Source organism: Ursus americanus, chromosome 2 (assembly GCF_024610735.1).
Source record: "Ursus americanus isolate L20-20 chromosome 2, mUrsAme1.1.p, whole genome shotgun sequence".
NCBI lineage: Eukaryota > Metazoa > Chordata > Mammalia > Carnivora > Ursidae > Ursus > Ursus americanus.
In genome coordinates, this window is record NC_142128.1 from 83,928,384 (window position 1) to 83,954,208 (window position 25,825).

A 25,825-nucleotide genomic window follows, 5' to 3' on the forward strand; every position below is an offset into this window, starting at 1 on the left:
TTATTTGAGCTCCTCATTTAGAAAGTAAAACCTAAGTAAAAGTATGTTAATGTAATGTAATAAATTTGCATGTTGTCTTTTTTGCTTTGTTTCATTGTACTTAAAATCTTAGGGTGCTTATATGCAAATGCAGTTGATTATATCAAGTATGTATGGAAAAATCTGAAACCATTGCAGTTAAATAGGTGAACTTGTTTGCCTGGGAAGTATCTTTAGAAGTTTAATTTTGTATGATTTGCTTATATCAATTTTAGGAACTTAGATTTTTCCAAAGGCCACCAGGGTATTACAGGAGACAAGGAAGGTCAGCAACGACAAATACGGCAGCAGCGCTTGATCTCTATAGGCAAATGGATCGCCGATAATCAACCAAGGTATTTCTTAATCAGATGCACTCTCACACCCCACATGTATTTCAGGCTCTGCTATAATGCTATTGATTAGAAACTCTTAAGTCAAAATGTTGGTAAAACACATCAAATTATGACCCTGATGATCCTAAGTATACTCCATCTAATCTCTGTTCTCCCCATTACACTGCCTAGTGTAGAGAAAGAGGCTTTGTCTCCCTTGTTAATCATGAGCTTCTACTCTAATTTATAAACATCTGTAAATCTAACTGAATGGCATGTTCACAGTTATGGTGATTTGTATTGACAAGGGCATGGTGGTCAGTCTCAGTCAGGACTGCTCAGAATCAGATAAGTTTCTAGTTCTGCCACTTCCCTAGGTGTGTGTCCTTAGCATCTCCTCAATTGATTATTACCTTTCCAAAGTCAGTAACTGTTTCATGCTCATTTCTGTATTCAGGCTCCTGTCATACTGTAAGCATTATTATGGTTACATGATTGAATGAACTTAGTCCTTCTGAGCTCTAGTTTTTAACCTATAAAAGAGGAATTACAGATTGCCACTTCAAGGGCCTAGTCTAGTGCCTTGTACTTAAGACATGCTCAGTAAATGTAGCTGTGATTAGTAGAAGGCAATAAAAGAGCATGGGAATGTGCTGTGCGGATGCTAATCGATTATGAGAATCTGAATTTTTCTTTAACTACTTTTTATGTTATAGAAGAATAGATATGTTATACTGTGATATACCCCACTGTCTCCAAGTCTTTGGGACAGGGGATGTACTGACTCTTGGGTCCAGACGCAGTTCCATTGTTAGTGTTTTTTAGGTTTATGGTTTTCATATGTGAATTTATTTTTACTTTTTTAGGCTGATTCAGTGTGAAAATGAGGTAGGGAAATTGTTGTTTATCACAGAAATCCCAGAGTTAATACTGGAAGACCCCAGTGAAGCCAAAGAGAACCTCATTCTGCAAGAACCATCCATGATAGAGTCATTGGCTGCGGACGGGAATCCAGGACTGAAATCAGTGCTGTCCACGGGCCGTAATCTAAGCAGCAGCTGTGACCCAGGAGAGAAACCAATGGTCACCTTCAAAGAGAACATTAAGCCACGAGAAGTGAACAGAGACCAAGGAAGAAGTTTTCCTCCCAAAGAGGTGAGAAGGGACTATAGCAAAGGAATTACTGTAACTAAGAATGATGGAAAGAAGGACACCAGCAAGAGGAAAACAGAAACCAAGAAATGCACCTTAGAAAAGTTACAGGAAACAGGAAAGCAGAGTGTGGCAGTGCAGGTAAGCTGTATTTGAACTATAACGCAGGTAGAGGAAGGCTCACACAAAAGGCAAGATTTTTCATTTTGTTCCTAAAGCCTTGAGAATTGGCTCTTCTGGAAGCTTGAATGCATTCTTTGAATGCTGCACAGTAAGGTCACGTAAGAGCTATGGTAGGTGGTTACTCTGTCCACTCTTGGAAATTATAATGTGAGTGGAAAAAATCTCAACCTGATTTGACATTTTTGTCAATCCTCTCCAATTTGGGGAGGTCAGTTCATCCCATGAAATGACCGGTTGCAGACCTATTAATTACATGAATTATTCTATTTTCTTTGGAAAGCATAACTGCCATTCGTTAATGTTATATTGGGAAATTTGGGGTCTTCTCTAGATCCAGTAGAACCAAGAATATATTAAGGCTTATAGTTTATTGTTTGTTTTTTTTTATTCACTATAAGAAATTAAAGATATTTTTAGAAAAAGATGAGGCTCTTTTTCTTGGCATTTATACCTGTCCCAGCCAGTACCATTTTATCACTTCAGTGTTATCCTGACTCATGGAAATTTGTAAAGCAAGAATTTAAGTCTCTTGCTGGGAAAAGGTAAACACTGCTCAATTTTTTGTGACTTTTTTTTTCTTAAATCTTTCCAAAGAGATATAGATGATTAAATATAAATGGAAAAGTTCTTTGCTCTGTGCTGGTCTCATTAATACCATTAAAATGTTTGAACAAAGACCTAGTAGCCATTTCATTTGTTAGCACATTTTGGCAAATGTATTTGTTTGCTGTAGGCATGAGGACCCTTACGTTTTTGAAGGCTGCTTGCAAATTGATAGTACCTCCAGTGTATCTCACCTGCAGAGTTTTTTTGGGAAATAGAGAAATAACATAATAGTTGGATTTTAAGATTAATAGTAAGGGGAGAAACAGAAAAACATGGTAAAAATTGAGAAAAGGCATGGGGAGAGAGAAGTGCTGGGAAAAGCAAAGAACAAGTGAACTATAAAACCAAAGTACCAGTGTTTTAGGCATGAGTCCAGTATCTCCTGCCTGTTCCGCCTCCATTCTCTACAACTGCCTCCAACAAAGGCAGACTGAAAATCTCCTTTCTGGTCTCTCTTCCCTCTTAAATCTGCTTCTAGATGATTAAAGAAAGCCTGACAGGAGTCAGCATATCACCACTCTCTGTACCTCGTCCTAAGGTCTCTGTAAATGTCACCTGTTTTCCTTCATTTTACTCGTTTCGAGCAATGCATATGACATCATAGTCTCTGTAGCTCATTGTGTAGGATCTTGGGGCCTGTTCCTTACTGCTGACAGTATCCTTATTTATTCTAAAGGGGTGTCAGCGTGGAGGGTGGATGCCTGACTGGTATGCTTAAGGCTGACCAGGTGAAATTAAACTGAGGGCCAAAGTATCTCTCCTGTGGGTTAAAAATCATCATTATTAATTCATAATTCATGTATATTGTTTAATGAATTCAAGTATAAAGGGCCCTGGGGCTCATAATAGGTGGCTTAAGATTATAGGCAAGTTTTTTAACCTTTTGGTGAGACGTGTCTCATTTGTAAAACAAATGAACTCTCAGGTCCTTTCCGTATTTAGTATTTTTATAATTTTGTGAAAGGAAAATAATTACACTAGTAAAACTAAGCTCTTATATCTTTTATTGACAGTTAAATAATTTGCTTGGATTTTCCCATTTTTAATTTAGGTAAATTTAAATACTGTCATATGCTTTTGTTTGTTTGTTTGACATAATTAGGTTTTAAATACTTTCTTAGAGTAGGTGCTTCTTTCTGACACGTTTGAGTTTCAGATTATTATAGTTTTGCTTCTGTTGGTCATAGGTAAAATCCCAGACAGAACTAAGAAAGACTCCGGTGTCCGAAGCTAGGAAAACACCTGTAACTCAAACCCCAAGTCAAGCAAGTAACTCCCAGTTCATCCCCATTCATCACCCTGGAGCCTTCCCTCCTCTTCCCAGCCGGCCAGGTAAATATACATTTTATACTTTGTTCTACTTAATCTCATCTGTGTATGAGTTTCTGCTTGTTAATTGAGTGATTTATACCCTACTGGAGTTATGTTACTAAACCATTATGTTAAAAGGTAAAAGGAAGTTCTCTTTTCTCTAATGCTTATGAAGTTATTTTTGAGCCGTTTCTCTAGTTTATATACAAATGCATGTTATCATGAAAGAATTCCCATCACTAAACCTGGCATTTAAGAAGCCACCTTTAGAATACTCCAGTTGCTTCACTGGATAGAAGTAGCAGCCACTACTCTAATTTAATTCTTGAAATCGAGTTAAAGATTGATGCTTGATCAGTCTCACTTGATGATTGATCCGTGTTCTTTTATAATTTATTAGAGGACCTCTTCTCTACCCTACCCCATGTCCCCCTCACATGACTTACTTTTGTCTTTCTTTTGCTAAGTGCCTTTAGAACTAAAGCTGCTGTGTTCTTCTATTTTGAAGGGTTCCCGCCTCCCACATATGTTATTCCCCCTCCTGTGGCATTTTCTATGGGCTCAGGTTACACCTTCCCAGCTGGTGTTTCTGTCCCAGGAACCTTTCTTCAGCCTACAGCTCACTCTCCAGCAGGAAACCAGGTGCAAGCTGGGAAACAGTCCCACATTCCTTACAGCCAGCAACGGCCCTCTGGACCAGGGCCAATGAACCAGGGACCTCAACAACCACAGCCACCTTCCCAGCAACCCCTTACATCTTTACCAGCTCAGCCAACAGCACAGTCTACAAGCCAGTTGCAGGTTCAAGCCCTAGCTCAGCAGCAGTCCCCCACAAAAGCTGTGCCGGCTTTGGGGAAAAGCCCTCCTCACCACTCTGGATTCCAGCAGGTCAGTGACGGTCGCGTGTACCGTGCCGCTGAAATAAGGAGGGAAGGCTGAGATTACTCAGTGTTTGGTTAATTAAAAATACGGGTTACACTTTCAGATGCTTTAGCTGTGTAAGGATTGTGGGAATGCAAAAATACTCTCTTTGCTGTTTAGAAAAATTCAAATGTTTTCCTTTCTCTTGTAAAGGATAATAGATCTTAAGTACCATTCTTTGCTGCTACTTCTTGTCGGCTTTGTAGAAAAGGACTTTGTATAAATAATTCTCTCCTATTTGAACATAAACTACAGAAGGGAAATAGAATCATAATCTTGATGAAGTGTTAAGAATAGGACACCATTCTTAAAAATATTGTCAACCCCACGGCACTTGAGGCAGGAAGGGGAACACACACTCGCACATACACGCACGCACATACTCATTTGTTCATTAAACCTCATAAATAATTGAATTGAAAGAGAATGTGAGTTCAGTGCCCATCACCTGTCCCCAGAAAGCTCTGTGTATTGAAAAACGTAAAGGGTGAAGGACTGCTGAGTTTTGTTGGTTGTAAAGTCTCTTAAGTTCGTTCTGTGATTTCCTGAGTATTAAAGGTAACATTGCATTTTATCCTCATCTTGATGACAAGCATCTCTTTTTTAGTATCAACAGGCAGATGCCTCCAAACAGCTGTGGAATCCCCCTCAGGTTCAAGGCCCATTAGGGAAAATCATGCCTGTGAAACAGCCCTACTACCTTCAGTCCCAAGACCCCATAAAACTGTTCGAGCCGTCATTGCAACCTCCTGTAATGCAGCAGCAGCCTCTAGAGAAGAAAATGAAGCCTTTTCCCATGGAGCCATATAACCATAATCCCTCAGAAGTCAAGGTCCCAGAATTCTACTGGGATTCTTCCTACAGTGTGGCCGATAACAGAGCTGTAATGGCACAGCAAGCAAATATGGACCGCAGGGGCAAACGGTCACCAGGAGTCTTCCGTCCAGAGCAGGATCCTGTGCCCAGGATGCCATTTGAGGTGTGTGTCCTTTCCTGTCACCAGACACGGCGGAGATAGGTCTGGGGCTCTGCATATCTTTTGAATTTCTCAAGTAGATGTTTCTAAGGCCACTCCCGATTCATTAGTGCTGCGGCCTGCTGCCGATAACTGGTGCGGCTTTGGTCTCCCGCTCACAGTTGCACGGTATGATTGGATCTGGGGGAGCTGAGGATTTCCGTTACTGATGTGGAACTGGGATGGTCCGGCGGGGAGGTGGTGCAGAAATCTAACACAGCATGTTAGAGAATTCTGAAACAAAGCTCCTCTCAGTTGGGCTGAGTCATCTAAGTTTAAAAATAGGTTTACTGCGTATTTAAACAAATTGCTCTCTGAGAGGAACAAAGTCAGCCAGTTATCTTTGATAGTGGAGTTCCCCTTCCTTTCTCTCTTTATTCATGAGAAACAGGTATGTTTGTGACTTTTTAAAAGAGCTGTTTCTCCGTTAGCCCAAGATATGCTAATCCCTTTGCTCCACTGCATTGCTTTACTCACAAGCCCCATTAACCTTTTATGTTCTGCTCCATGTTTGTCAGTGTTTTTGCTTCTTTTGTCTTGATCTTTCACACCCTTGTCCTTGTGTCACTATATTTTGTTTCAGAGCCTTTTCTTTGCATAATACTGTCTGCTGTAATTCTCCTTGACTTGCGTTGCTTATGTCCCCTAATCATGCTACTACTCCTTTGTGCTTTTGTCATCCCTCATTGCATCTCACTGTGATCCTTTCTGTCACTAGGACACCAAGGGCTCCCCTCTGCTTCCTCCGGACCTGTTAAAGAGTCTGGCTGCCTTGGAGGAAGAGGAAGAGCTGATTTTTTCTAACCCTCCTGATCTTTACCCAGCTCTGCTGGGGCCTCTCGCCTCTCTTCCTGGACGGAGCCTCTTTGTATGTATTTGACAATTCTTCTTGCTCTAACCCCAGCTTCTTTCCTGAGATTTAGAGTCCTTGGAATAGATGATTTCTTTTTTCTAGAGCTTTCCTTCTTTACAGAATTATACCATTTATTTCCTTATTGCCCAGACTAACCTGCAAATGGTAGTAGAACGTGGGAAAACATTTCTGACTCCATAGTTGTAAATCTCAGAGTCATAGCTTTGTTATATGTGTTATACAGAAGCATCTTCGGGGCTGGTCACAGGATGCAGTGCTGGCAAATTAACTGACTTTTTAGGTGGCGCCTCCTTCTAAACCCAGGAATTTCAAGGATCATTTGATCTTGCTTAGGAGCAGTGAGATTTTTCTTCATGTGCTCAAAATATGGCATGAGATATGTTCTAGATTTTTTAGTGACATTATTGAATGGTATGTGGCTCTTTTCTGTTTGGTTAACTGAGAGCCCTGTTCTAAATTCAGAGCGATAGTCATAAACAGAATGAGTAAAAATGAAGAGAATTCTATTTATAAATATTGTTGGAGTGCCACAGATGAGTGAATACAGAGATAAATAATTAGGATGACATGGAATAAAGTCTTAAGGTATTGATTAGCAGTATCTTTTTAAAATAGTCCTCTAGAAATCACTCTGCATTTCAAAGGATGGCATTCTGTATTCTTGTCAATATTTATATTTTGCTGAGGTGGGGGAACATGAAAAGACATATGCTGTGAAGTTTTCCCCTCCCTTTACTCCATCTTAACAAAACATAAAACAATTCTGAATTTTGCTTTTTTGTTGTTTCTTTCTCATAGACATGAGGCAAGAAAACATTCATAAGATTAAAATGCATTAATTTTAGTATTAGAAATAAAACTGTATGGCTCTCATGACAGAAGCTGCCATCCTGGCACTTGAAGTTCCCATAAGAATTTGCCCTGGTGAGTGGCGAGAGAGACTGCCCACTTTTTCCCCTAAGTTAGAGAAGTAAAAGATCTCCTAGGAACTTAAACTACAAGAGCGCAGTGAGAGCACCTCAGGGTTGTGGAAAGCCTAACTGCGAAACTGTTGACTCCGTGTGTTTGCCTTTCTTGCTGCTCTTCCTGCTTCTCTACTCATGTGGCTCGAGGGCCAGGGGCAAGTGCCTCTCTCTCCACTCCTTTCCCACCACCTTACTTCCTGCTCTACCTGCCCGCCTCTGTCCAACGCGGGAGCTGGTGGTGGAAGAAGTGGGCGTGGAGTGGTAGTGTTCTAGGGTTTTGTTTTGTTTTGTTTTGTTTTTCGTGTTTACAAAACAATCTTAACTGTAATCCTTTCTGTATTTAACATTGTTAATGATATAATGTGTGTGAAAAAGTGCCTTGCATGTAGTAGGTGTTTAATAAATGCATTGTTGACCAACTGTTCAATGACAGTGAGCATCAGAGACTCAGCTTTTTTTCCTGGTAATTTTCTTAGGGCCAATAAATAGAAGTTCAACTTTAGCAACTATTTTAATATATGCCACAAAAGAGCTGCTTAGAAACCATGTTCACAAAACCAGTTGTCAAATGGATTTGAAAGGCTTTAAAAGTCATTAATGTGAGTGTTTTTAAAAATTGGGGGGAAGAACTGCCAGATCAACTCAGCATCTTGTTTTGAGAGTATTTTAAATGCAACTCTTGATAAGGGTATTCCTGAAGGTTCCTGCTAGTAAACACTCAGAACTGCCATTTTCCAGGGTCCCTGGTCCCTCCTGGGGTATCTGTGCTAGATGAGAAGTATTGATCCAGGAGCACTGTGTCTGACTTGCCCGTGGCATCTGGCACTTAGCTGGTGTCGTGGTATTAACATTAATTCACGTCTTTGAAACCTTTGTACATGATGGGTACATACAAGTATGCTTAAGTGGTGGTCTTCTACTTTGATTGTATAGTATCTTAAGATTAATATTAAGAAAATGGAAGGCATAATTTAACTACCTTTTTTTCCGGGACTGTGAAGAAATCCTTGTTGGAGAAGCCCTCGGAGCTCATGTCCCATTCCTCCTCTTTCTTGTCCCTCACCGGATTCTCTCTCAATCAGGTGGGTAGATGGTGAAGAATCGGCTTTGTGCTTTTATAGTAGGCTACTAGTATTTCCTTTCCCATTCTATTTCCATACCCCTATTTTTCTCTTCCTTTCTCTTCCATGTATTGGTGTCTTCCAGACATTTTATTTTATCCTCTGTCCCTCTGATTCGGGTATATGCGATACTTGTATAAATTTGAGCCCTTTAACTTCTCGTTAATATGGAAATCCTTAGGACTCTGTTGTTCAGCCAATTGAATCATTCATACTTTTAAATCTGGGTGGTTTACATAGGTAGAGAAAACGAGTGAGGGAAAACAGATATAAGGGAAAATGAATTTAACAGGAAAACCAAAAGAAACTGAAATAAAAGCCTTCAAAAGTTTGTCTTGTTAAGAAAAGCTTGATACACTTAAGATGCTTAAGCATCCGAGAACATGAACATTACATTTTCTTAAATCTCTTTCCTTGGAGTGAATTTATAACTTGGTGGTTATTTTCTTTCAGGAAAGATACCCAAATAACAGTGTGTTCAATGAAGTATATGGGAAAAACCTGACAGCCAGCTCCAAAACAGAACTTAATCCTTCGCTGGCCCCCCAGGAGACATCACTGTACTCCCTCTTTGAAGGGACCCCCTGGTCTCCATCACTTCCTGCCAGTTCAGGTATTGACTAGTCTTTAAATTACAGACCTTGCAATTCCTGTTCACTCAAATTGATGATGAATTAGTATGATTTTGTGATTATAAATATGTTAGTTTTTTTTTAAGTCGTTTCTGAAAGAAAATAGGAAAAAAGCCCGATGAGCCAGTTCACATAATAAGTGCCACTAAAAAAGCATTCTACATCCTCAATAACCAGCAGAGTTGTAAGAGAGAAGACTATGCGTCCTATCTTAAGGTTTCCAGCTCTTCTTTAGTTTTGTTCGTAGATATTCATTCTTTGCAGGAAAAGTTGCACTTTTTAAAATAGAGGGTTTTTTTTAATCCCTATTTTATAAATGGAGTTTGATTTAATAGTAATTCCTAAGATTAGGCGATTCTGTTTCTGGTAGAGAAGACCAGTCGATATTTACCTGAAACAGGAGTGCCAAAGTAGCGCATGTGCAAAGTTGTCTGTCTGGTTTTGCTTTTTTTTAAAAGCAAGGACCATGCCTTAGATATGTGCAGGAAGACCAACTAGCACATCCGGCAGAGTCCGTTTGGGGGCCCTTATTCTGCCTTTCTCCCGAGCCCTGTGGTTATTTCAGTAGAATTTAAGTGAGCAGATCTATAGGAAACTTTAGGACTTGGTTTGTTTGTGAAACATCTATTAATGTCTTGCGTTGTTGTGATTTAATAGATCATTCAACACCAGCCAGCCAGTCTCCTCATTCCTCTAACCCAAGCAGCCTGCCAAGCTCCCCTCCAACACACAACCATAATTCTGTTCCATTCTCCAACTTTGGACCTATTGGAACTCCAGATAACAGGGATAGGAGAACTGCAGATCGGTGGAAAACTGATAAGCCAGGTGAGATCCAGACTTAATTGCCTAGTGAAAGTAAAGTCACTTACTCTGGCCTTCTCTGGTGTTTGGTATTTGACGACGACAGAACATCTTGAATTCTTCTTATCTCTTTGCATCCCTTAGCCATGGGTGGGTTTGGCATTGACTATCTCTCAGCGACATCATCCTCTGAGAGCAGTTGGCATCAGGCCAGCACTCCAAGTGGCACCTGGACAGGCCACGGCCCCTCCATGGAGGATTCCTCTGCTGTCCTCATGGAAAGCCTAAAGGTGAGTGAGTTTTAGGAACAAGAACCAGGAGAGATGTGGTTCTGCTTTTGTTCCTGTAAATAGCCAGGCTTATTCCTAAGGCCCTTAGAGTTGACTGATTGATAGCACATATCTAGTAAAGTCCTAGAAACATGGTGTACCTTATAAGATTCTTGAGTAGGAGTTTTGTTTTTTAATTTGTGAACTCACTAGTGACAAAGCAGTTATCTTCAAGGGGGACAGAAACAAAGGTTTTAGTTGCATTGTAAGGTTAAGACAATTCTGATTCATTTTGGTATGTTTGATTTAAGCCTTTTGTGAACAAGTAAAAGAAGGGTATCTAATTTTAGAGATGTTTTGTTTGCCTAAAATCTTTATAGTAAATATTCTGTGGTCCCAAGTGGCACTGAGTTTTAGTAAAAAGTATTTCACCTTTTTCAGGTTTAAAGTATTCTTAGTGGGAATGAACTGGCCTTGGAGACAGTCTTACAACAACTTTGTCTAATAGCTGGTTTTTTTAGGGGGCAGGGATCTTGGGACATATATGCCTTTATATGTGGCGAGGATTGAGAAACAAATGCCTTTCAGACATCTAGGCATTTGACCTCTGCTGACAAGCTCTGGGCTGTTTTTCAGTCTATTTGGTCCAGTTCCATGATGCACCCTGGACCTTCCGCTCTGGAGCAGCTGTTAATGCAGCAGAAGCAGAAACAGCAGCGGGGACAAGGCACCATGAACCCTCCACACTGAGGCCAAAGTGGCAACCCTGGGAATGAAGGCTCCATAAACCATGGCATGTTGGGTTTGCAGGACTGGCCCATACAGTCCCCTGCAGGTGGCAGCCCTCTTTTCTGTTTCTTGCTGTCGAGAGGGTGTAAGCGTTCCACCGGCGCGCTGAGTGTGCACGAAATGTCCGCAGTGCAACAAAAAGAAAAAACCACCAGGAACTCTCCGTCCCCCTGGGGCCTTCCGGAGGGAGAGAGGAACTGCTGTTTGTCTCACTCAGTTACCTGATATCACCGCCTCTCACCTTCTCCATCGTGCATGTCCCCAGCCACAAGGGAAGTGAAAGCTGAGAAGGGGAGGCAGATGGGAGAAGCCAATGGGAACTTCTCAGTCCTTTTTTCCTCTTTGGGGAATAAAATAGGAATCCATTAATGATTGCTTTGCTGACTGAGAATGTAGTTGAAATTATTCCTGAACATCTTTTATTATTGTTATTACTCTCAGTAGTAAAATATCACACTGAATTCTTCCACACACAGATGTGCTTCTTCTAGTCAGTGTGTAGCAAGGAAAGCCCGTTCACTGCTCCTGTGAGAGGTTGGTGGTGACAGGATGGGGAAGCTGACCTCTTCAGCCAGTGGAAGTGTTCCACGAGGGAGAGTCCAAGGCCTCAGCTTTCACTCAGAAGGTTTGGGCAGGCTCTTCTGTGGCCTGGAGACTCCAGCAGGAAATGCCCTTCACTCTGTAGGTGCTCGAGCCCCAATCGAGGATGCAGTGTGGGCGGTGGTGCTGGGCTGGACTGGCAGGTGACTGCTGTAGGGTTTTAAATTAATGTTTTTGATTCCTGTACATTTTACGGTAGCATAGCAAGCAGTCTCACAGAAGACAGGCTGGTCCATTCGTGGCCTGACACATTTTAATAGGTAGAAGCTTTCAGTGTGGTTATTTTTTGTTTGATTGGTTTTTGTGACCCCATCCTGCTTACCACCCACCTCCTCTTGTCCCTACCTCCATCCCTTTCCTACCCTATGCTGTCTGCTAGTAATTGTTTCTATTCCTAATGTGTACAACATCTCGCCAAGAAGCAACAGCATGGGGTCCAGCAGTTGGGACCCAAAAGACAGTCTGAAGAGGAAGGAAGCCGTGGCGTCTGCGTAGCGCACGACGGGCCAGGCCCCTGCCCAAGCTGCGTCTCCCAGCCTCCACTTTCAGAGTGAAATTCAAAGCAGCATGGACACGTGTGCATCATGCACAGAAGAAAACACAACGAAGTCCATTCTGGAAAAGGCGAAAGAAAGGAAAACTTTTATTTGGTATTTATTAGAAGGAAAGAAGACTGAAAATTTTCTTGTGTAGAAACAGAAGGACAGCATTTCTGTTAGTTCCTGGAAAAGTAATATTTTAAGGGGAAATTATGGAAACAATCTAAATGTCCAATTGCTGTGCTAGTGGTAAGGTCTATTTCTGGGAGGTCTCTCTGTGCGTGCGTGTGTGTGTGTGTGTGTGTGTGTGCGTATGCGTAAGCGTGCGTGCGCACGCCCAGCTACTCTCCCTGGGGGAGGGGGAGTGTGTGTGAGTGTGTGGAGTCAGTGTGGGACTTACAAACTGGAAGACAGCTGCAGAGCAAAGCACATCCAGGAGCCCCGGTTGTCACTCGAGTCTGGGCAACCCCAGCAATGGAAGGGGTGAGATTAATGCTCATTGCTCTAGAGAGAGAGTGGTTGGAGCCCCGTATGCTTTACATTATTGCTCTTTAAGTTTGACATGGTGTTTGGGGTTTTTTTGTTTTTGTTTTGTTTTTTTTGTTGTTGTTGTTGTTTTTTGAAAGGTCTGAAAGGGTGAAGCCCGCCCCCCACCCAATGGCAATATGAAACCCTTTGTGCTTCTCTCCAGCCCCTTCCCTGTGTCCGCCTCTCTCCCACCCCTCCCTTCCAAGCCTCCTTCCCCACTACCTTGACCCACTTTGTGTGTTTGAGCTCTGCATTCAGGCAGCTGCAACATTCCAGTGTTTGAGCTGTCCCTGATTCTCGCACCCCAGACGAGCTAGCCAGGTTCACTGTCTCACCCCCGGTACTGCATGAGAATTTGGTGTTTGGAATGTTTTCTGACTCCTGGGGCGGGGTTCCTCACCTTATCATCCTCAGTGTGGAGTAATGAGGAGGGAGAGGAGAATCTTCATCAGAAACCGGTTTTGTGTAGTAAACTTTCTCTTGTGTTTTTTTGTTTTGTTTTTTGTTTTGTTTTGGTCTGTCTGTGCAAGACCTGCAGCTGCTGAGATCAGCTTTGCCTTTAATTAAACCATGTTCTCTCCAACCAGACCTGTGTGTACGCTGTTTCTTTGCTAACCCAAAAGAATCTCCTACTTAAAAACCAAGTATTTCAACTACTTACAAGTCATCTAGGGGAAAGCAGAGATGGTCAGAAATTGAATATGCTGCAGGGTTATTTAGGCTCTTAGTAGCACTCCAAGCCAGTGTGCATTATTCTGGAAAGGGATGGGTAGGAAGAAACTTACTGTCAAAATTCTTTTATCTAATAAAGATTGGCTTATGCAAAGAAGTTAATAACCCTCCATTTTTATCCCTATTTTTACTCTCAGTGGGGGCAATGCAGAGATAGTTTCTCTTTCTGGTCTACAAAAATCACGAAGTCTGATTAGCCCCAGCAGTAATTAGTGTCTTAGCTTTGAGGTTGCATTTCTTTGAGTTGTGTCTGAAATTTCCAGTGGTAACCTGCTGGGCCTGCCGCAGAGAGCGGGTCGAACGTCAGTGCCATGACCTGCCAGTCTGTGTGTTCGTGCTGGGCAGCAGGCCTCTCACTCCTGTGTTGATTCCATCGACCCTTCGTTTCCTCACTGCTCTTCACAAGCACCTGCGCTCTTGAGTGGTTGCAAAGCCGTACATACCGTACGGGAAGGAGGGAAGGAGGGGAATGAAGGCCAGTTCTAAAGGCTAGTATTTGTTAACCCCAAGTTAGCCCTAAAAAATCAAGCCATTTGGTTAAATGATAACCAAAATAAAACCATAACATTGTATCATGTATACTGGTATAGTCCGTATTGTATAAAACGTTAACTAACAGGATCATCCTGACCAAGTGGCTTCTGGAACGCGGCTTTACATCCCTCAGGTGCTAGTGGCACGTACTCAGTGTTGAACTCTTAACAGAGGTGCCTCTCTGAGAAGGCGTGCAGGGATCTCGTTCTAGTATTTTAATTCTCTGTGGAATTGAAAACTAAGTCTAGGTTCTGTTTAAGCAATGAGACTTTAAATAAAGGAGTTAATTTTGCGTGTGTCTGCCATCTGAGTTACCTGTAAATTTACCTCAGGCTCTAGCGGTCTGTGATTGTACTGGTAACAGGAATATAGGGGTATTTATACTTCGGCCTTGGGCCTGCACTCGGGGTGTCTTGTTTTTGTATGTTTTATTGAGATATCACATAGAGAAGTGCCCCGATAATAAGCGTACAGCTCAGTGAACTTTTACAAAGTGAACACATTTGGGTAGCCAGCACTCCGAGCGAGAAACATTATCAGCACCCTAGAAGACCCCCTCACGCCCTTCCAGACACTTCAGTCCACTCACCCCACCCCACCCGCCAGGGTCCTCATCATGATAAGTTCTCACATCATTGTGTAATAGGTTAAATGTTCAGTGGGCAGAGTAGGTTAGTTCACACCTCCAAACCAAACAGTCATGTCTCCGTGCAGTGTCCTGCAGGGGCATGCTAAACTTCACAAATGGTTATAGTTACTTTTCTCCAACTTTGTAGGTATGGAACATGCTAGACTCCTCTAGGAGAGCTTTCCAAATCTGTAGTTGAATGTTCTTCAACAAACGCTTTGGGGAAAATGCCGGTCTTCCCTTTGCACTCCCCTTCCAGCCAGTCTTCATTCACTGATAAAAGGAAACGGGTGCATCAATTTCTAGAACCAGGACAGGAGAGTTACCTCATCTGCATATGCCACACAGATCTTCGGCCGTCCTTCACCCCTATTGTGCTAACAGGGAAAAGTGCACATTGGAAAGTGATTTGAGGGAAAAGTGAACATAGGACTTCCACCGTCTTATTGGTTTCTGTCTCATATATGATAATGGAGGAGTAAAATACAGAAAATCAGTTAGATTTTTCAGAAAAAAAAAAGTTGCCTGAAAAATAAGATGAAAGAAATTGAACAATAAATCTTGAGATAGGATATTTTTTATAACAAGAGTTTTATCTGATCCCTGTTAGGAATCTCCATGAAAAGGACCTGCCATTAATTAAATACAGTTGATCTTTGGGGCACATGGGGGAGCTCAGTCTGTTAAGTATCGACTCTTGATTTCGGCTCAGGTCATAATCGCAGGATTGTGAGATCGAGCCCTAGATTGGGCTCTGCGCTGAGCGTGGAGCCTGCTTGATATTCTCTTTCTCCGGGATGTCTGGGTGGCTTAGTCCGTTAAGCATTTGCCTTTGGCTCAGGTCATGATCCCAGGACCCTGGGATCTAGTCCCACATTGGGCTCCTTGCCCAGCGGGGAGCCTGCTTTCTCCCTCTGCCTGCTGCTCCCCCTGCTTGTTCTCTTTCTCTCTCTCTCTGACAAATAAATACAATCTTTTTTTTAAAAAAAAAAAGATTCCTCTCCCTCTGTACCTACCCCTGTTTACTCTCTTCAAAAAAAGAATTAAAAAAATAAATACAGTTGATCTTTGAACAACACAAGTTTGAATTGTGAGGGTCCATTTAATAACAGATTTTTTTGATACAGCACAGTGCTGTAAAGGTATTTTATGATTTTTTTCTTCTTTTTTTAAAGATTGATTTATTTTAGAGAGCATGGCGGGGGGAGCAGAGCGAGAGAAATCTAGGAGACTCCCCACAGAGCATGGAACCAAGCATAGAGCCCGAGGCAGGGCTAGATCCCAGGACCCTGAGATCATGACCTGAGCTGAAACCAAGAGTCAGACACAGTAAGGAATGTGCCACCTTTTTTCTCTCCATATCTACCCAGAAGGTTTTTCTATGTGTTTTCTAGTTTTTATCTCATCCCACCCCCACCGCCCAAACACTGGACAGTGTAGCTGGTTGGTTGATACTGACACTTAAAAAATGGTGCTGGGGTGGGGCGCCTGGGTGGCACAGCAGTTAAGCGTCTGCCTTCGGCTCAGGGCGTGATCCCGGCGTTATGGGATCGAGCCCCACATCAGGCTCCTCCGCTATGAGCCTGCTTCTTCCTCTCCCACTCCCCCTGCTTGTGTTCCCTCTCTCGCTGGCTGTCTCTATCTCTGTCAAATAAATAAAATCTTTAAAAAAAAAAATGGTGCTGGGAGTTACTAAGCCTTGTCCCCTATCAGAAGATAGGCACTGCCGGGGCACCCTGATTCTTTATTTCATTGCTCATATTTTAAGTTAATTGCCTCACAATGGTATGCTCTCTACCCCATTAACTTTAAAATCTTGTTTCTTAATTTGTTGGATTTTCTGTCATAATTGGTGATGCTATGTTTTCACTACTCTGCATTGCTAATGCACGTTTCTGCTGTTTGAACAAAGATTTGATGGGACTCTTACTCGTTTTGAAGTAGAGAAATAAGAGTATGTCAAACTGTGAGTTAGAATGGTGCTTTGCTGGGTCAGGAGATCAGCCTCACATTGGAAGCCTGTTAGAAATGCAAATTTGGGGGTCCCACCCCAGACCCGAAACAGAATCTCTGGTTGCTGGGCCAGAGAATTTTATTTAACTCTTGGAAGGGTGGTTGGGCGTACTGAAGTTTGAGAAGCACTAAATCAGAACTCTCTACTTAAATACTGTTTCAGTTCGTAGTGTGTTTGATTCCTAACGGGATTAGGCAAGTCACCAGGGACACAAAGCAATGTCGAGTAGCTTCTTTTAAGGCAAAATTTATGTACTTCTTCCCTCATCTTCAAAAAGTGCATCAATTCAAAGAACTATGGTTTACAGAAAAGTATCCTATGGTTTGGTGCAAAGGCAAAATGATTCCAGCCCCCTTCCAATTGGTTCACTCTGGGAATGAGAATGCATGGCTTCCAAAACATAGCCATCTTTCGTGATCAGAATGTCAGCTGAGTCTGTCATTTGTTGCTTCCCTGCCCGTTGGAGCAACAGGTTGAAAGGCTGAGCACTCCATTCTTCTCCCTCCAGCTGAAAGCTAGGAAGGAGATTGAAACCACTGGCTAAAGTTTGGTTTGTCGGTTATTAATGTTTCTTCTCTTCCCTTGAACTTATTGCTGCTAACATGGAAATTGGTTTCTGTGATCCAGGAGTAGTACTTACCCATTGATATAATCTGGATTATGTCCCCTTCCTGAAACTCCAGGTCTTCTGGTTGGGCGGCCTCATAACTGAAGAGTGCTACCACTTGGTCTCCTTCTTTAAGCTGAGGTTCTGTTGTCTGGTTATTAGCTTCAGATTTCTCACTTTCCTTGGGTTCATCTGGAAAGCCTTGGTCACCCTGAAAGAATAAAAGGCCTGTTAGGTTTCCTAACTTTTTGGCCAGTGAACATTGAACATCACTAAAGGAATCCGTGAAATGTCAGTGTAGCACCTGGAATAAAAATTCATGAAGGCTAAGTCTGTGATCAGTCCCTAGCATAGACCTCACGTGTACTTTCGGAATATTGAATGGTTGGATAAATGAACCCAAAAGGTCTGCAGGACCGTAGCTAGTCTTAAAATCTTACAGAAATCTTACAGTAATCCTGAAAAAGCTAGAATATGTTAACTTCTTTGCAGATAGAAAAATAGAGATTGAGTCACAAGTGATAGAACCCAAAGTCAGACCTGGGTTTCTAACTCCAAATCCCAACACCCTCTCCCCAGCACCCACAACACTAGGGACCTTGTTAGAAATGTAAATTTCTGGCCCCATCCCAAACCTGTTAAATCATAAACTTGGTGCATGTGGGGCCCAGCAGTCTGCATTTTAACAAGCCCTGTAGGTGAGTCTCATACTTGCTAAAGTTTGAGAAACTGTGCAAAGCGCCATATTGTCTTTCTAAGGCCATGAAAAAAGGCATTGCTTTCTGATAGATGTAACTACACCTCTTAGTTGCCACTGTGGTCATTTTTGATCCACAAATGTTGAAAAGAAGAAGGGTGCAGTTTCTAGAGATGTGAATCCTAGGATTTAACAAATCTGCTTTAGAAAACCTGCGAGCGTAAGTGCTGTACACTTCCTGGTGTCGCTTGTGCCAGCCCTGGCAGATCCCTTTTACTAGAAGGCAGTACAGTGAGGTGGAAGTGGCCGTAAGGAGTCTAAAGGCCTGGGTTTGCATCCCAGCTCCACTGCTCACCAGCTGTGTGTCCCTGAGCAGGTGGTGTAACCTCTCTGAACTTCAGTTTCCTCACCTGAAATAGAGGCTAGAAGAAAAGATATGATGTAGAATAGTAATAGCTGACAACTATTTTTTTTAAGATTTTGTTTATTTGAGAGAGTACGCATGCGCGTGTGTGAGCAGGGGCAGAGGCAGGGAATCCTAAGCAGGGAGCCTGGCGCAGGGCTCCATCCCACCCCTCTGAGATCACGACCCGAGCGGACACCGAGAGTCAGAGGCTTAACTAAGCGCACCACCCAGGCGCCCCTAGCTGACAATTACTAAACTCTCCGTGAGAGAGCTACTCTAAATGTATACACATATACATGTAAACGTGATTAAACGTAAGTGTTCCTGCATAGAGTAGACGCTCAAACGATCGCTCGTGTTCCTGCTCTTCTGGTGAGTGAACGGGCACATCCTGACTGGCTGCCTCCAAGAGCAGGGGCGGCGACAGAATGCGGGCAGTGACCTCCGAAGCTGGAGTGAGTCCCAGAAAGACTGTGTTGGGAATTTGGGGAGCGTTAGCCACGTACAGCCACTAATTAGACTGAAGCTCTCTTCAAAGAACAAAAATTAACAATAACTAACAACAATTAAGGGAAGTAGTTCACATTCAGAGCCGAACTGCTAGGCAGAATCCTTTCAAGACAGTACTGATAGGATTGGTCCCCTCCTAGACTGTCGGAAACCTTAGGGTGCCCGTTCAGACTTCCAAAGGACCCTTGCACTCGTACCTTGTCTACCCCTCCCCTGCCCAGGGTGCTGGGGCCTGTGACCTCTCAGCCAGAGGCGCCAGTGAGCCCAGGGGCCCTACTTCCTGAACGCAGTTTTCCGAACTCTTCGATTCCACCAACCTGGGGCTTAACCACAGGGCCTCTTTACTTCTTCCTCTCCCACTCAGTTTTCTTTCCCAGCACACATGTATCTGGTTTCAGTGAGACTCTGCCAAAGAGACCCTTCCCTAACTGAGCAAAAGCTCTCGCCCAGCGGAGGGGTTGAGGGTGTAGAGGAGGGACTCTGCCCCCGCAGGGCCCACGGCCCCAGGCCTAGATGGTCTGGACAGCTTTGCCAGTGCGCTCATTTCCATGGTCTCCAGATCCATTCAGAGATGAAAACTAGTAGCTCTCCAGAGGGTTCCCATAGGACCTGTGGCGTTTTACACCCATTACTGATGTAAGTACAGATGCCCCAGTTTGAACCTGGTAAAGCAGGAAACAGGCAGGGGAGGGGGGTGAGGGGAGAACTGAAGGTGTCAGAGGGACCCCAGTTGACAACGGCTTCGGGCCGTGGAGACTGCAGTGTCCTTGATCGTGTGTTGGGACTCCCCAGTGTCAGGGCTGTGGACAGGGAGCTGAGCACTTGAAGGAAGCTAGCTGGCCCGGCCAGCCTCTCAGAGCCCCCTGCCTTGCTCATAGGCCCCTGAATCAGACATCCCAAGCCAGCATTCATGCATCTTTCTGCCTGCTCACAGCCTCATCCAAGGGCAGCAGTGTGCAAGGCCTTCCACGATGGGGCCCTGTTGCCTTGCCAGCCTGTCTCCCAGCTCCTCCTCTTGTGTCCATCACCCACTGCTGACTCTCAGGGTCTCCCTCTGCTCTTCCATCCATGTAAGGCACCCTAACCTCCTCCACCTTGCTAATTTCTATTTACCATTTTAAGGCTACGCTTCAAGACAATTTCAACATCATTTTCTCTAGGAAGACTATTGACTGTTGACTTGTCCCACCTTCCTTCAGCATTTTTGGGTGAGACACCCTCCCTTGTGCTTATAAAAAACAGTACGCCATCGTGTGTCTCCATCAGTTCACCCAGCACATGCTTTGTAATCACGTCCGCCCTTGGCTTTCCCCCAAGAAGAGCCTGTGTCTCGTTAGTGTTTATATCCCCAGTGCCTATCTAGCGAGCAGTCAGTGCTCCACAAATGTTTGTTGAGGAATAAACGTCACTAGACAAACACTGGAAACAATCCAAATGTCCACCAACAGGTGAATCAATAAACAAATTGCAGTATTCATATTGTGGGATACCGCTTAGAGACACCACTAGCGATCAAAAGAAATGGACTATTATAACACAAAAGCATATATAAAAATGGAAAAGTATATAATGAAATGTACTATTAAAACAAAAGTTTTATGTACAGTATATATATTCATATGAATATATCTTCTGAAAGGGGCACCAGCTCATTGCTGTCTGGAGGCTGATAGCTGGGTAGAGATGAGTAAGACCCAAGTCAGAGAACATATATTTACATAACATTCTTAGATATAATATTTTATATATAAACATATTATAGATACATAATATTTACATTATGTATGTAAATCTATATACTGTACATATGAACTTTATCAGTCCATCAATTTCATATAAATGGATCGTATGAATTTATGTGAATATATATACTGTACGATCCATTTATATGATCCATTTATATGAAATTACATCAAAGGTGAAAAAAAGTCCGTTGGTATGTGGACAGAAAGAAAATGGATGGTTTTCAGGAGCCATGGTTGTGGGAGGGAATTAATCTCAACAACAAAAAGAAACGCTAGCCTTTCCCTTGGAGACAAAGGGACAAAGTCAAGAGTGTTAACGTGGAGCTGCTACTTCTAGCCTCTAACTTTGCCCCTAACTCCCTTTACTCTTACTGGCCAGTTAACTCTGTTCTGGGCCCCGAGGTCCAGAAAGAGGTTCAAGAATACAGGCTCTGGAGTCAAAATACGGGGCTCTGGTTCCACTCCCGACCTGCTGTGCAACCTTGGTCAAGCTGACCTCTCTTTGCCTTGTTACCTGACTTGTGAGGTGGGGTAACAGTAGGTCCCAGAGGTGTGGGGTCTGTAAGAATGAATCCGCAGCGTGCACTTAGCACGGTATCTGGCACGTGGGACGCTCTCGGTGGATGCTGGCTCTTGGGGGGATGTTGTAATCCACACCACCTCTCTGTGGGATAAACGCTCACTAGCTCCACTCTCACGTGTTCTTCCCCGTGGAAACTGACAGCGAAAACGGCCATGAGCTCAGCCTCAAGCTAGGATTTCCTTCCGACCTTGCTTGATGGCGATGGGCCTAACCTTGGAAGAGTTAGGTGAGGCGGCAGACGGAAGGGACTCCTTTCCGGGCGTTGTCGGGCCTGGCTGCCACCGGGGTGCAGGGGCAAGGGAGGCAGAGCTGTGGCTCGTGACTCGCCGTGCCCTCAACACCAGGCACAGGGCCAGGCTCACGGACCGTGCGCGGTAAACGCCGCACTGTCGTTGCGGAAGCGGCCCGACAGACACGGGACGTGGGGTGCCCTTGGGCTCACTGCACTCACCACCGTGTTTTCACACCACAGAGTCAGGCAGTAGTTTCTCACTTGGCCCCAGGCAGCCTTCATGTTCTCTTCCGAAAGCCGCACCAGCTCATGGCTGTCCGGAGGCCGGTAGCTGGGTAGAGACGAGTAAGACCCAGGTCGGAGAACATCAGTACAAAACCAGCCGCTTCTCTCCCCCGGGCCGTACCAGGTCCCCAGGGGGCGCCCCCGTCCCCACGGACTCACCTCAGCTGCGTGTGTTCCGGCAAGAGCTCCAGTTTCTTGGACACCATGTCCCGGACCTGGCTGTAGGGGAGCCCGGGCCGCGTCTCCATGACCACCGTGTACTTGTAGTGCACCTTGAGTGTGTAGGGCACGGGGACGCTGAGCTTTACGTCCTGAGGGGAGAGGAAGCAGAGGGGCTCGCGAGTGTCTGCGGCCTCCTCGCAGCCACATCCTGCATCACCGGGAGCGTTCTGTGCAGCAGGGGAGGCCGATAGCTAACCGGGTTCACAGTAATGGAAAGGGCTTTCAGAGGTCCCGTAGCCCCGCTCTTGCCTGGATAGGAATTCCTACGGAGCCAGAAGATCCGGCCCACGCACCCGAGGCCAGTAGGAGATGTGTGCATGGTGGTGGGGAGAGCCATGTGCGGGTTCCTAGCCTGTGGACTGTGTGTATGGTGGTAACTGGCCCACCCTTCCTCTGGGACTCTTTCTATAACCCTGGGACACACGCTTGTGGCAGAGAGCCTCAGCTTTTCCTTTCTCTACCACTTGAAATAGTATAAGGAAAAAGCTTACCTTGGGCACTTCTTTTTCTTTTTGACCTAAACGGAGAAGGTAGGAAGTAAAACAAAAGAAGATGATGAATAAACACTCCTGGCCAGCCCCCGCCTTCCACAGGATGAAACCTCTTAGAACAGGACACCCAACTTATTACCTTTAAGTCTCTGGGGGGATTCTTAACCTTAATAAACTGTAGGGGAAATCACACTCGGGGGAAATGTGCAGGGCAAAGCACAAACACACAGATGAACCCGGTGCCTGCCTCTGGGGAGCACACAGGCAAGTATCAAAGGACCATCACACCCCGCAGCACAGGGGGTGAGCAGGGACCCCAAAGTCCAGTTAAACCAGTGGGCTCTGAGCAATGACAGCGGGGAGTGCAAGATGAGCCAGGGGTCCGAAGCAGCAATGTTAGAACCACTTATTTTTCCCTTGTCCTTTATTTTTCCGCATGTTTCCTAATAAGCATCATATATTAATATGACCTTATGCACATAATTTATAGAAGTCTGCATAAAGATATTCACAATAGAGGGGGCACGATGGAAAGAAAAGACCATTGATCTCATATACCCAGCTAATCATTAGAATCACTTGGACGGTTTTTTTTCCTAGAAATACAGATTCTGAGGCCCAATTCTAATCGTGAAGAATCAGAATCAAAGGCCTAAGAATGTATATTCATAAAATTTTCCTAGGTTTATATGTGATCCTTGATGGGCCCCTAGACAGAAAAGGTAAAAACAAACAAAAAAAGCTATCGAGGATGTTTTGAGGGGTAATTGGAGAAATGTGAATATGAAATATATGCTCGATAATATTATACTAACGCTCGATGTCCTAGATGTAACACTTGTGGTTATGCAGGGGACTAGTAGGAGCTAATGCGCAAGGGTAGGGCGAAGGCCGTGAGTCTGTAACTTCCTTTCAAGTGGCTCAGAGGGGAGGATGGGGAGCAGGGCGAGTCCCCGGTATGAAATGTTAGCCGTTGGTCAATTTAGGTGAAAGGTATTCTGGTGTTTATTGTACTACGCTTTCAACTTTCAATCTGTAGGTTTGACAGTTTTCAAAATAAAAATGGAGGTGTGGGGGAACATCCCAAGGGGTTCTGGTGATCTGGCAGGCTTCGCGGTCACGGATCTAGGATCCTTCAATGCATCCCTACCGAGCACTTATGCAGCATCAGCTCAAACTGCATTCGTGACCACAAGCCCTTCACTTCCCAGACATCAGGAGAATGTCCTTTCACATCTGCCCTTGGTTCATGGTCTACTCCTCGGGGCTCTGCAGAGCCGTTTCTTTTCCAGACAGAGCTCCTTGGACATTTGAAAAGAGCCTCTCCGTCCTCCTCTGGGGTAAACGTGTGCAATGACTTCAACCTTTCCTGCCCGGACGAGGTTTCCGTACCTCATGATGGAGGGGTCTGGTGACTACTTGAGTTGGGAACTCACTGCCCCCCAGAAACCAGCTACATTTACCGACACCCCGTGAGTGTTCTGGAGTAGGGAGGGAGAAATGGCATCTATTTCCTATGTTTTAGGTGGGTGGGTGGTGCAGGAGAGAGGGGCCCTGGGGCTGTGGGGTCATAAGCTGAGCAGCACGCTGGAAGGGGAAGAAGAAACCAGAATCTCCTAGAAGGCTGAGAGAGCAACGCTCTGTGAGGAAGCAGCCGGGAGCGGTCCTGCACCCAGGCCAAGGATGTGGTTCCAGGGACACGAACCGGGTGGCAACTGGGGTCTTCCAGGAGCGCTGGAACTGGGAGGAGCTGGGATATCAGACTCCGGGGAGGCTTCCTCCTGGAGGTGACAGAGATGGTGAGAGCCTTCATTCAGACAATGTTCTTAAGTAGGAGTAGGGGTGGGGGGCTCACGAAAAGGGAGCCAGGGACAAATGGCTTCCTAAAAGCTGGAGTGGTGGCGACATTCAGGGGAGACTAAGGAAGGTGCTGGTTAAAGGGAAGGCAGGGTTGGCCTGGTGGGAACAAATCACAGAAGAAACGAGAACCCTAAGCCCCATCTAAAAGGCCCCTGCTGCCTAACCGCCCCTTTCAGCCACACTGGAAATCTGCTGGAGCTGGGGGAGGACCCTGAGTCTTGGCTCAGCTCACCCTCTCGCTCCACATTCTGCCGCTTTAAAGGAAAAAGTCCACCTCTCATTGGTACGGCATTTAAAACATTTCAAGTCATCTGGGTGTAGTAACTTGGACCAGGGAGGGCCAAGCCCGCAGAGGACAGCTGGTTGCACAGTGTCCAGAGAGATAGGTCAGAGACCAGCGGTCATCTACACGGCCGCTCAGTCCCAACGAAGCCCACCGGCAGAAGGGCCGGCCTTCGAGGTGTGAGGGGGGCGCCGTGGCTGGCAAGGCCTACTCTGTTCATCCTCTAGAACGGATTTCTCTTTGTTAATGACCTGTCACAGGCCAACACATGGACTGTTCTGGGTGAAGAGGACATTTCTGGGAAGACCCAATCTTCCTATAGGCTTTGGGTCCCAAGTCACCCCTAGAGTGGGAGGAATCAGACAGGTGGGTGGGCCCCGTAGGTCCCTTGGATGCCCCCCGCCCCACTCAGCACATCAGGGAATCTTCCTTCCTCGCCAGGTTCAACTCCGGGTGGCTGGTGCCAACCCCAGGTGGACTCCGGACTTGTGAGTGGAAGGACCTTTCTGGCATCTTTTGCACGCTGCCCTCCCCCCTCTACGGAGAGGCCTGTGCATGGAGGGGCAGAGGCGGGCAGGAGTGGGTCAGGCCGCTGCACTACGTTACCTGGGGCTGCTGAGCTTGGATCCGCAGCTCCACTGGTTCAAGGTAGTTGCAGGGCACGAGCCCCTTCTGTGGCACCGCATCAGGGAGTGAGAAAGGGGAGAACAAGGCCGCTCTCATCAGTGCCCATCGGAGCCGAGCCGCGCCCCCCAACAGGCCAGAGACGTGGAGGCGGGGGCAGCTGGTCTGCGGGTGACGGAGCACATGCTGCTCCTCAGAGAGCTTTGCCATTTGCTGCCGGGATCCCGTGGCCCAAAACCCCCTCCCTGGCCCTCTGAATACCTGCCCGTTGAACATGACCGTGGCCCAGTTATCGTTGCCCTTCTTCAAGACAAAGACGATGTTCCCGGGCATGACCTGCAGCTCCTCTGGCGTCTCGGGCACAAACCCAAACAGCACGCGGTGAGCTTCCCCTTCCAGAGCCCTGCAGGACAGACACGAGATTCCGAGCTCCCCTGGCCCGGACTGCGTCCCACCCTCAGCACCATGGCACCTGCGACAGCGGCCTTGGGGCCGGGAGCCCCGCTCCAGGCACCCCTCCAGCTCGGCATCTGTCCGCCTCTGGGACCCGAGCGGGACCAGGCAGGAACGTGAACACGCTCCATTACCACATGGGCGGTGGGACAAGAATGAAAGACAAAACAGCACGAGGCACCCGGGCCGTGTCCTCCGCGCCCTCCCTTCCCCTCTGAGGAGGAAGCTTCCAGGCTGTGCTGGGCCAGTCTCGAGTC

At 45.3% G+C, this 25,825-nt stretch overlaps 2 protein-coding genes across 7 annotated transcripts in view; one reads left to right on the forward strand and one right to left on the reverse strand.

Annotated features, from left to right (window-relative positions):
• SMG7 (SMG7 nonsense mediated mRNA decay factor) overlaps positions 1 to 13,248 on the forward strand; it is an 87,095-nt gene extending 73,847 nt beyond the window's left edge. For 3 of the 6 annotated variants that reach the window (XM_045811438.2, XM_045811439.2, XM_045811443.2), the window contains 11 exons: positions 255 to 374; positions 1,220 to 1,646; positions 3,482 to 3,626; positions 4,114 to 4,493; positions 5,134 to 5,505; positions 6,260 to 6,409; positions 8,382 to 8,462; positions 8,955 to 9,114; positions 9,791 to 9,961; positions 10,082 to 10,227; positions 10,843 to 13,248. In XM_045811438.2, coding sequence (XP_045667394.1) covers positions 255 to 374; positions 1,220 to 1,646; positions 3,482 to 3,626; positions 4,114 to 4,493; positions 5,134 to 5,505; positions 6,260 to 6,409; positions 8,382 to 8,462; positions 8,955 to 9,114; positions 9,791 to 9,961; positions 10,082 to 10,227; positions 10,843 to 10,956 — 2,266 coding nt within the window. In that variant the 3' untranslated portion in view covers positions 10,957 to 13,248. The remainder of the gene's footprint in view (positions 1 to 254; positions 375 to 1,219; positions 1,647 to 3,481; positions 3,627 to 4,113; positions 4,494 to 5,133; positions 5,506 to 6,259; positions 6,410 to 8,381; positions 8,463 to 8,954; positions 9,115 to 9,790; positions 9,962 to 10,081; positions 10,228 to 10,842) is intronic. The other 3 variants (XM_045811440.2, XM_045811441.2, XM_045811444.2) reach the window with 3 other exon arrangements.
• Positions 13,249 to 14,339: 1,091 nt separating this feature from the next.
• Positions 14,340 to 25,825, reverse strand: part of NCF2 (neutrophil cytosolic factor 2) — a 28,917-nt gene continuing 17,431 nt past the window's right edge. The window contains exons 8-15 of the mRNA XM_045811445.2: positions 25,377 to 25,518; positions 25,098 to 25,163; positions 24,054 to 24,129; positions 22,349 to 22,374; positions 21,795 to 21,946; positions 21,570 to 21,681; positions 17,211 to 17,388; positions 14,340 to 14,829 (exon numbers count right to left, since the gene is read on the reverse strand). Of these exons, the coding sequence (XP_045667401.1) occupies positions 14,717 to 14,829; positions 17,211 to 17,388; positions 21,570 to 21,681; positions 21,795 to 21,946; positions 22,349 to 22,374; positions 24,054 to 24,129; positions 25,098 to 25,163; positions 25,377 to 25,518 (865 nt within the window). The 3' untranslated portion in view covers positions 14,340 to 14,716. The remainder of the gene's footprint in view (positions 14,830 to 17,210; positions 17,389 to 21,569; positions 21,682 to 21,794; positions 21,947 to 22,348; positions 22,375 to 24,053; positions 24,130 to 25,097; positions 25,164 to 25,376; positions 25,519 to 25,825) is intronic.